Source organism: Anopheles moucheti, chromosome 2, assembly GCF_943734755.1.
Source record: "Anopheles moucheti chromosome 2, idAnoMoucSN_F20_07, whole genome shotgun sequence".
NCBI lineage: Eukaryota > Metazoa > Arthropoda > Insecta > Diptera > Culicidae > Anopheles > Anopheles moucheti.
The window spans coordinates 90,051,557-90,061,874 of NC_069140.1; the positions used below are offsets into that span (position 1 = coordinate 90,051,557).

Genomic DNA, 10,318 nt, shown 5'->3' on the forward strand with positions numbered 1-10,318 from the left:
AAAACTACCAGTTTCCGAATGTATAATACCAGGAGAGCATGCACGGAAGAGGTAGCTCCTGGTATTGCGCCGTAAGGTATGCAATATTTATACACTAACTTTGCAACCAACCTGCAACGCAATGCGCCGTAAGGTATGCAATGTTTATACACTAACCTTGCAACCAACTTGCAATGCAAACCAAGTTTGCATGCAAGAATTTGCTTGCAAGAACTTGCATGCAAGTTTGTTGCAAGGTTAGTGTATAAACATTGCATACCTTACGGCGCATTGCGTTGCAAGTTGGTTGCAAAGTTAGTGTATAAACATTGCATACCTTACGGCGCAGTACCAGGAGCTACCTCTTCCGAGGATGCTCTCCTGGAACTATGCATTCGGAAACTGGTAGTTTTCGAAGCAATTATTCGGTGGTTTTCGAGCAATATTGCCGACTAGGTGCTACCTCTTCCGTGGATGCTCTCCTGGTACTTTACATTCGAAAACTTGTAGTTTTCGAAGAAATTTTCCTCGACCAACGGGAAAGTTAGTGTTTAAATATTGCATACCTTTCGGCGGTTTTCGACCAAAATTGCTGTACAAGGCGCTACCTCTTCCGTGGATGCTCTCCTGGTATCGGAAATCTGAAAACAGCTGGTTTGTATGGAATTTCGTACTAGCCGACAGAAATGCAATAGGGAAAGGAAAATTTATTCCACTTTGAAGGTGTCAGCTCTTGAAACTTGCTCTCCTGGTATCGGAAATCCCAGTAATCCCTCCTGGCAGCATGATACCCTGGAGGTATGATTAGAAGAAGGATATACATCTAAACGCAGATCAAACAAAATTTTTATCGGTTAAAATTAATACCCAGAAGAGCATTTGATTCGTAGCTTCCGCTCTCTAACGTTTATTTATTTTACATATTCCAAATGCCGATTGTACCGAACTAACATTAGACACTCAGTTTTTTACCTCCCAAAAGCTCATTAAGTATTTCGCACTATTACCGTACAACACCATTGTTTTGGACATTTAACAATCTTCCTAAATTCTCACTTGGGATACGCAACATATACAAGCGTGGTCGAAAGGAATACGGTCACCTAATTTCATAGTTTTTAGACGACCGAAAGGCTTTTAGAAAATCTACCGTTTCAATTTGTTAGTGAAGGTGTTGCAATATCCGCGAAATACGCTCTGAGAAGTTGATTTGCTGTGTTTGAGTGATCAGTACAATTGATGCGTATTCGGTCTTTCGATAACGGAGGTACCTTCATTGGATAGAGGTTACGTGTAATGCAAATGGTGTCGTTTATACTAATCATATTTTGATCCATAGTGACAGTTTTTTTTTTCTTCCAACTAAACAGCCCTCGGTACGAACTGACTACAAGTGTTTTACACATTCTGAAGGCAAAAGGACCATTTCTACAGCGAAACACGATCGTTCGTTGTTGTTGCTCAATTTACATCAAGTTTTTTCTGCACACAGCATGATGACGGTACGTTTGAAATAGATGTTCATTCAATTGCAACTATCATCACTAAACACAGCTTGTTTACATTAGGTGCTTTCTCCAACATGGAGAAAAAGGCGAGCATTTACTTTGCGGTGCCAGTGGCAGTACCAGAAACGGAACTAAATGTCACAAAACTAAAGGAACTTAAAATAATTCCCCGGTGGCACACCCACCTATTGATTGATTGTTTTCATATTACGCGCAGGTTTTGGTTGCTTACAAATAAATGATCAATGGAAATAATAGTGCTTCTGCGCAAGGGCGTTTAAATTATTGGTAAAGGAATTTTAGCACGCGTTGAACGCAAGAGGTCATTTCTCTGGTTGCCCTGTTGTTGCGTATTTTTGTCTGCCTCATTCTTACTTTATAAGTTTACGATCTACAAATCATGCTTACAGTGGCAGAGCATCAATCTGAGACATCAGCTGCAGATTTAAGCTCCGTGTGTTTCTTAGTTAAGTATCGTCGGGTTTCGAAACCACCGAATGCCGCTATTTTCGGCATTCTATTAAACTGGATAGGACGATAGGAAGGGACTCGGGGACCCTCACGGATGTTCCTGGGCGTTGGGTTGATCTCAGAACAGACGTTTCTCGTAAGAGAACAGACCGTGCACGTTGCCCTCCAGCTGGGCCGAGTGGGTACGCTTCATGAAACGCAGCTCACCGTTGTAGATCATTTTTCTGACAAGAAAAAAAAAATCATCCGAAAATAACATTATTCGTTTGATCGCTTCTTGCACGAATCTAAGCGGGACTTACCTTAGGTTTGTGATGGAACGGGCACCAATGTCTTGGCAGCTGTGCTGAAGACCGCACAACAGGTACGGCACAAAGCGCAGAATAGAGCCCTTATCGACAATGCTGCCACTAACACCCTGCGCCACACGCATCTTTTCTATTTCCGTGTGATAGTAGCGGGAACTGGCCGCACCCTTACCATCCTTGCGTTCCATCGCTTCCAGGCTGCCCATGCCGCGGTACTTCTTCAGACGTACGCCATCGCTGAAGTAGTACTCGCCGGGTGCCTCCGAAGTGCCGGCCAGCAGCGATCCCATCATCACGGCCGATGCACCCAGCGACAGGGCTTTCACGATGTGTCCGATCGACTGTATGCCACCGTCCGCTATCACCGGCACACCGTACTGGCGGGCAAGGTTGCACACCTGATAGACGGCCGTTGCCTGAGGGCAACCGCACGCCATCACTTCCTGCGTGATACAGATCGAACCGGAACCCATGCCCACGCGCAATGCATCGCAACCGGCCGTAATGAGATTGTACGCCTGCTGGCGCGTCACAACGTTGCCAGCAATTACCTGCAGCGAAGGATACTTCTCCTTGATGAACTTGATCATATTGATCTGATAGAGCGAGTTGCCCTGGGACGAATCCAACACGATCACGTCCACACCATTTTGGTACAGCAGCTCCAGTCGGGCTTTGTCTTCTTCGCGCGTACCGATGGCTGCGCCCACAAGCAATTGTTTATTGCTGTCCTTCAGTGCGTTTGGATAGGTACGTCCCTTTTTCAGATCGGTCCGAGCGATCAACGCTACCAGCTCACCGGTCTTATTCACGATCGGTAGCTTGCCCTTTTTGCTTTTCTCCATAATGCTGTTCGCTTCCTGCAGCGTTACACCGTTCGGTGCCGTTATCAGGTCATCCAGCTTCGTCATAATGTCCTTCAGCTTGATGTCCACGTCGTGCTCGCGGAAGTCGATATCGCGTGACGTAACGATACCGACCAGTCGTGTACCGATTTTGCCATTCTCCGTGATCGGATACCCGGTGAAGCCATTCTTGCGTTTGGCCTCCAGCACGTCGGCCACCGTATTTTCCGGACCCATCACGAGTGGGTCACGGATGAAGCCATGCTTGTACTTTTTCACCTTATGAACCTCGTTCGCCTGGTACTCGGGAGTGCAATTGTGATGGATAATGCCGATACCGCCACACAGCTGGAGAAGAAAGATGTAATGGAGTTGAAATTAAAATTAAGTAAACGTTGTCTGTCTGGCCACTTGTAAGGATTCCAGGGTACTACTGCCCACAGAATGCCGGCCGGAAGCCTTTGGAACGTTGTCAAACGCAACAAGTTCAACGGGGTGAAATTATTATTGTGGGTGCCATGCATAGGGTTTGTTTTTTTTTAACCACATGGGAACTTCATAATGAAAACATTACGCGAGCGCCAGCGAGAAAGAGAGACCAAGAAAAGAGTCATGCTCACCGCCATCGAGATTGCCATTTCGGCTTCGGTAACCGTGTCCATGGGAGAGGATACAAGTGGTGCCTTCAGCATGATTTTCTTCGTCAACGGCGATGATAGATCCACTTCTTCGGCAATAAAATCGATGAAACCGGGCAGGATGATGAAGTCACTGTTGGAATGTAACGCAAACAAACGACGTAAATGCATAGTAAATGAATTCCAGATCAAAACATATGTTTTGCCGAGAGAGCAACCAAAAGGGGGTGGGCCTAGCAACACCTTTCCCTGCGCCCGCTCTACCTACTTGTACGTCAGTCCATCGCTCGTCTTGAACAGCTCCTCGCACGAAAGTCCATCCTGCAGATTGTTGGAAGTTCCGTTCTCCATTGCTTAGCCCGCGGTGGGATTAGTTTACTCCGGTTCGGTTTCGGTTCCTTGTTTCTGGTTTGCTAAAAACTTCTTGAGAATTGCGCAAAAACACGTGGTGATTAGGAAATTCGAGACTGCAGTATCACCACGCGTAGCTCTTCAAGTATAAATGCACCGTCGGTAAATGTTACTTTCACTGCACCGGATACGTTCTACTTGCAACTGTTTGATGTTCGGTCAAACTAGGAGGGCGATTTATCTTTTGGGGCAATAGATTATTGGCACAGCGAACAACTTCCACTCCACATTTGCCACAAGAAATTAAACAATGTGCAGCGAAAACCGGGTCCAACCAATCACGACTGCTATGACAGCAGGTTGGCTTGCGATGTGCCCAGAACAGATACACAACACGAGTAACCAACTCTGGCTTGGAAACAGATATCAGCTGACAGGCGATGTTGGCGCACAAAACGTTGAAAACAAAACAAATTTTCACCAGTTTTCTCACGCCATGAATATTCCAAGCTACAGACCGAATTACTACAGCTTGGAAGATATTACGGTAACACAAGAACGCGTACCATGTCGTACTACGCAGGATCTGTATATGATGGGTAAGCAAATGTTGTTGCGCTATCCGTGTGCGATGGGTTCAATTCGAGTTTGTATTGCAGGATTTTTGGATGCTTCCGAAAAATCGGCCAACCTAACCAACAACCATGCGCTGGAGCTTCCACTGTGGGTTATACTGCAACAAGATGAACGAAATCCACATTTCGAGTTAGTTACCAAGCCGAAATGATCGATTGCATCCTTTTATATGCTTCACTTATTTTGCTTTCGTAGGGCCCAGATTCCGGACATTTACAGTGCGGCGTACAAGGAAATCTACAAAGCCGACGCTAATTACGTAGAACTGGGTGCCTTGTGTAAATTCTACTTCGAGCTAGGTGTGTACTTGACGCGCTACGATGGAACCAACAGCGTTTCAGATATGTTACACGTCACGGCTCAGGAACGAATGAAAGTTCTGAAAGACCTGTGCCAAAACGTTGGAATCGAAAGCCTGAATGTGAACAGTAAATTTGAGTTCATGGAACGATTGTTGTTCAGCGAAGGGTGCAAAACGAACCAACTGTTTGATGATTGGCTCCAGGAGCGGCAGGTTCACATCAAATCGACTGAAATTGCCGTCAACTTACGCAAGCGCAAGCGAAGTCTCGATAGCGAAATGCAGGAAGAACAATAAATCGAACCACCTTTACGCAGATTTAAAACATTTCTTCTTTCTCATTGCACACTACTTCGTCGGTCGATATCGGGCGTATTACGGAGTTAGTAAACAGTAGACTGCTTTATTTCTATACCGGATCTACCCCGGGTGCACCAACTGTCGGCATCACTGATCATTCGGCCTTGTGACGTAGCGTTTCTTAATGGTGCGGTTCAGCGTTCGGTGCACCAGGCTCCTGCTCTTCCGGAGTGTGGGGCCAGAACGATGGACGATTGATGGGATCCAGGGCTTGCTGTAGGGAATAGAACGGGTTTCACACAAAATTAGCAACGATGATATTCAACGCCATCCAAATGTTTTTCCGCACCTCAGGGAACGAGTCTCGGAAGTCCTCCATCGTCATCTGGTCGTACGGCAGCAGAGCCTTCAGGGTGGCGATCTGCGTTTGGAAATCGGCAATGCGAGCTTCGGAATCCTTCACGAACTTGACAATTTCCTGCTGAACCTCCTTCTCCTGAGCTTCCACCAGCTTGGTCACGTTATCGGGCGGGTACGGAATCTGCAGTGCTTCGTACGACTTCTGGAACTTGTCCACCATACCAGCGACGGGGACATTCTTCTTGTAGAAAGACCAATCAATTTTCGGCGGAGTCTCCGGATTGGCAACAACGCTGTGGATGTGCGAGAAAAATTATGATCACAAAACGATTACGAAACAAGGGCCAGTTTGCTGGGGCCGAAATGGTGGACTCGACTCGACACTCCGCACACTGACAGATGGAAGATGATGGCGAGGTTGTGTTTTGTAGGGGAGCCACCGGGTCTTTTACTAACCTGCGCAGATATTTATCACTCTTCGTCTTGAAGGCCGCAAGGTTGGGCTTCTGGTTCGGTGGCACACGTTCTGCCAGAGACGCCCAATTTACGCTCGATTGTGCAATTCGACGAGAAGCCATCGCGCAATTTCCAAAATACCGTGCAAACTCCGGACAAAAATACGTTCGATCTTCCTTTCTGCGAGAATGAGAAAATCAACTTATGTAATTTGACAGCAAGCAAAAGTGCTCGATTCGTGCTGTGGGCTCGCGGAACTGCACTGTGGGCGATCGGTTGTAGACTTTTTTTAATTTGGAATTTATAAGTTTTTCTGTGTTGTTCTTGCGTAAATGTCCACATTCATATAGAGATAAACATAAATAATGTTACCTCCATGCGTGTTCTTCGCTCCTGTTACTTTTTCGATTTTCCGGATAAAATTTCCGATCGATCGAAGTGTCCGATCACGGCTGATAAACATGCTGTTTTTGGTTTGAATTTAGTAGAATGAGTAAAAGATTTTACTTGTCTCCTCCGCAAAATAAAAGTTTTTTTATGTGTTTCGCCGGTTGCACTGCAATGCTCGCTAAATTAAATGGCTTGTTGCGGCCGTTTTTTTCCGAAATTCGAATAATATTTTTTTTCTACACCCTGTTGCTGTCAAATCAAATGTCCGTACGGAAGTTATAGTATTATTGAAATATTCCGCCGGATTTGTTTACCTTTTTCTGCTAGCATCGTTCCAGTATGTCTAAAAAGTAAGTTAATTTTGTTATAATTTATCAATGCAATTGTGTTTAACCCGTTTAAGTTATCTTATTTGCTTGTAGATACGGTCTAATTGAACGTGGTGCCGATTCCGGACCGGTCAAGAAACATGCAGCTTTTGCAAGCGATTCGGATTCCGAAGATGGCGGTGGTACAAGCAAAGTAAAGATAGAACTTGGCGCAAATCAAAAGCGACAGGCACAGGCGATGCAGCAGAAGGCCGTCGAGGAAGATCCAACCATCTACCAGTATGACGAACTGTACGATGATATGGTAGAGCAGAGGGAGAAGAGTTCTGTTCAAGCCAAGGAACAGACAGTCGATCGGAAGCCAAAATACATTGGCAAGCTGCTTGAAACGGCAGACCGTCGAAAAAAGGAACACGAGCGTCGTATTGAGCGGCAGGTGCAAAAGGAACGCGATGCGGAGGGTGAGAAGTTTAAGGATAAGGAATCGTTCGTAACATCCGCCTACCGTGCCAAGCTGGAGGAGATGAAAAAGCTAGAAGAGCAAGAAAAGCGCGAAGAATACCTCGAGTCAATCGGGGACGTAACGAAGCAGTCCGATTTGGGAGGATTCTATCGGCATATTTATGAACAGAAAACAAAGAATGAAGAAAATGACGATAAGGATAAACAAGACACAGTACAACAGCATGACTTGTCTCGTGACGAATCGTCTCGTGCCAGTGTTGACCATGGAGAAACAGCAGAAAAACAAGAGAAGCATGACAGACCAAAGGCTTCGAATCAGCGGGAACGGAAATATCGCAAAAGAAAGTCAGAGGATGAGAACGACGAACCGGCTGAAGATAACCGAACGACGGAGCGAACACATCTGCAATCGAATCTGGACGCCGATTCAGATTTCAGCATTGATTCGGATAGTAGCGATAGTAGCTCTTCTGAGAGCGAAGCAGAGAAACAAAGCAAACAAGATGATAAGGAAGATGGAAAGGAAACGAATGGTCACACAAAATCCATAGCGGGTGCGAAGGAAGCAACAGAAGACTCACCAAAGGAACCGAACGTCACAGAAGAACCGGAAATAAAAAAGCCCAAACCACCACCGATCGACATCTGGAAGAAGCGCACTGTGGGCGAAGTGTTTGAAGCAGCACGGCAACGGTACTTTGAAAGACGCCAGGTACAAGAAGCGTGCTAGGCAGAACGTTGAATCGAACGAAATACACAATTGGTTGGGTGTTTTAACAATTAAATTTCATTACACTGCTTGTCCCGAAAAGGATGTCCCTCCAGGAGTACATATTTTACAGGGTGTTGCGGAAGTCTGTCTTCATCTTGGTCAGGATACCGGTGTCACCGCACTCTTCGTTGTAACCCTTGCGGAACTGCATACCCGGTGCCGAGAACCAAACGTCGTACCACGCCTTGAAGTCGTCCGGCGATACGGTCAGCTCGTGTACGTCAAACCGTGGAACGTTCAACGAATTCATCAGGTCCGGCTTGTTCAAGTATCGGCAGCGAGCCTCGGTCCAGTCCTCCTCGTTCTCCATTACCCAGTCGCGCATCTTCGGATCGTCCTTGTCGAACCGATCGAAATCGATACGCTCGATATCTTCAACGACGACCTCCGTCTCACCATAGTCGGACCAATCGTAGATCAGCAACTCCGCGTGCGTGCTGATATCCTTTAGATATTGCTGTTTGTAGATCGTTTCGATGTCCTTTAGATACTGATCGGTGAGCGCTTTCGAGCTGGCTTCAGCCGGGTTTGCACGCTTCTTGATACGATCCTTCACCACGTTCACGGGCACATCCAGATAAATCACTAGATGCGGCTTCATCAGGTCGCAGAACGTGTTCTTCACAATGTCGTAGTACACCGAGCGTGCACCCTTGGAGATGTATCCGCTGCGGAACATCGCCTCCACAAACACGAAATCGGAGTAGACACTGCGATCCAGCACCACACCTTCGCCCGTACTGAACAGATGGGCTAACGCGTCAACGTACTGCGAAAAACGCTCCACCATCATACGCACCTGGAACGTGGCCACATTGCGATGGTTTGGGTTTTGGTGGAATTTAGCAACGTCAAAGCTTTGCATGTTGACCGGCAGTTGAGGATCAAGCTGACGCATATCGTAACCGTACGGATTAATATAGTAGTTGTCCATCGTTACCTCCGGAAAGTATTTCATTTCCAGCTCCGATGCAAGTTCTTTTGCGAATGCGGATTTACCTGCCGCAATCGGACCATCAACTACAACGACCTAAAACAATTCTCGGGATATGTGTAAACATTTGAATCGACTGTATCTTACACATTCACACTTACCTTGGTGTTTTCATCGAACCGGCTAGTCGTGTTCTTCATCAGTACGTCCATGCAAGCATTCAAAGCCGTGTACTGCTTCGTCAGATACGGGAACGGTTTAGGCTTGCTCAGTTTCGAGCCGCGCAACGTTTTGCCGGAAATGTTGCGTGCCGCGATGAAGAACGGGCTCACCGGTGATCCGGCCGTCGGTGCACCTTTCACCAGGCGTACTCCGATGCGGAAAACACCCGACATTTCGTTGCCGAAGCACTACCTACAAAGCAGAGAAGAAAAGGAACACACAATCAAAACATTCACTCCCGGTGGCAGTAAATTACGTAAGCTGGGACAGTGTATTCAGGCCTGGGCAGAGGAAATAAATCACGCAAATCCAACAACGGCGCGGTGAAAGTGTTACAGAAAATTAAACGGTGGAAACTACCTTGCAGAAAAGGCTAAGAAAGGCCGAAAAATGCTGCACAAGCTGATAAAAACACTTGGCAGTCTCACCAGGATCGGATATTTTCTTCGTTCGACAGTTTTAGATCGGTTTGCTGATTTATTTGTCAAATTGACGGCACTGTTGAAAACGGTCTAAATGCGCACAGTGGGGTAACGTCCATCCAATCAAGGTCAGTAGAAAAAATGTTTCAAATAATTTAAATTAATTTAATAAACTTTAACGGTTATTAAGTCCTTATTATCGCAGTTGACAAAGAAAATATGATATAAGAATTTTTCCCAGAGGTAATGGCCGAACACAGATAGTCCTTGCTACGGTTGAACTATCCAGACAAGATTTGGTATTGATCTTATCTTGGGGAAACCCACTTTGAGCCACACAGGTTTTTTTTTGAATTGAAGACTGTGACTCCGAAGAACATCGAATGTGATTAATCATACTGCTCAGCCAGTTGCTTCAGGTCAGTCAGTTGCTTCAGCTAATATTGAAGCTCGAAGCTCCTTGAAGCTTTGGGTCCCCAGTTAAGGATGACCCGTCACTAATCACCAGACATGTGACGTTGGTCATCATCCTTCTAAAAGTCTTGATCAATATTCCTAAGTAGCGAAGTCGTAAAATTAAGTTATAGCCAGAACACCGTTGATTTTCCATTTCGAAATCTTCGCAACTACC

The 10,318-nt window shown here is 46.0% G+C and overlaps 5 protein-coding genes across 5 annotated transcripts; 2 read left to right on the top strand and 3 right to left on the bottom strand.

Moving 5' to 3' along the window:
• Positions 1-839: 839 nt before the first annotated feature.
• On the bottom strand, positions 840-4,398 carry LOC128304466 (inosine-5'-monophosphate dehydrogenase). Its single transcript, XM_053041660.1, has 4 exons — positions 4,018-4,398; positions 3,732-3,882; positions 2,261-3,459; positions 840-2,182 (listed from the first exon to the last, which is right to left on the bottom strand). The coding sequence occupies exons 1-4, from the start codon at positions 4,098-4,100 to the stop codon at positions 2,077-2,079; spliced, it is 1,539 nt and encodes a 512-aa protein (XP_052897620.1). The 5' UTR covers positions 4,101-4,398; the 3' UTR covers positions 840-2,076.
• A 171-nt stretch (positions 4,399-4,569) lies between these two features.
• On the top strand, positions 4,570-5,350 carry LOC128310280 (DNA replication complex GINS protein PSF3). The gene is made up of 3 exons (XM_053046884.1): positions 4,570-4,699; positions 4,760-4,865; positions 4,932-5,350. The coding sequence occupies exons 1-3, from the start codon at positions 4,597-4,599 to the stop codon at positions 5,332-5,334; spliced, it is 612 nt and encodes a 203-aa protein (XP_052902844.1). The 5' UTR covers positions 4,570-4,596; the 3' UTR covers positions 5,335-5,350.
• A 13-nt stretch (positions 5,351-5,363) lies between these two features.
• LOC128310281 (ATP synthase subunit d, mitochondrial) lies at positions 5,364-6,352 on the bottom strand. Its single transcript, XM_053046885.1, has 3 exons — positions 6,154-6,352; positions 5,687-5,990; positions 5,364-5,611 (listed from the first exon to the last, which is right to left on the bottom strand). The coding sequence occupies exons 1-3, from the start codon at positions 6,273-6,275 to the stop codon at positions 5,519-5,521; spliced, it is 519 nt and encodes a 172-aa protein (XP_052902845.1). The 5' UTR covers positions 6,276-6,352; the 3' UTR covers positions 5,364-5,518.
• Positions 6,353-6,826: 474 nt separating this feature from the next.
• On the top strand, positions 6,827-8,116 carry LOC128301391 (nuclear speckle splicing regulatory protein 1). Its single transcript, XM_053037840.1, has 2 exons — positions 6,827-6,893; positions 6,966-8,116. The coding sequence occupies exons 1-2, from the start codon at positions 6,883-6,885 to the stop codon at positions 8,065-8,067; spliced, it is 1,113 nt and encodes a 370-aa protein (XP_052893800.1). The 5' UTR covers positions 6,827-6,882; the 3' UTR covers positions 8,068-8,116.
• LOC128301380 (NADH dehydrogenase [ubiquinone] 1 alpha subcomplex subunit 10, mitochondrial) lies at positions 8,108-9,620 on the bottom strand. Its single transcript, XM_053037828.1, has 2 exons — positions 9,205-9,620; positions 8,108-9,139 (listed from the first exon to the last, which is right to left on the bottom strand). The coding sequence occupies exons 1-2, from the start codon at positions 9,436-9,438 to the stop codon at positions 8,174-8,176; spliced, it is 1,200 nt and encodes a 399-aa protein (XP_052893788.1). The 5' UTR covers positions 9,439-9,620; the 3' UTR covers positions 8,108-8,173.
• Positions 9,621-10,318: the final 698 nt, after the last annotated feature.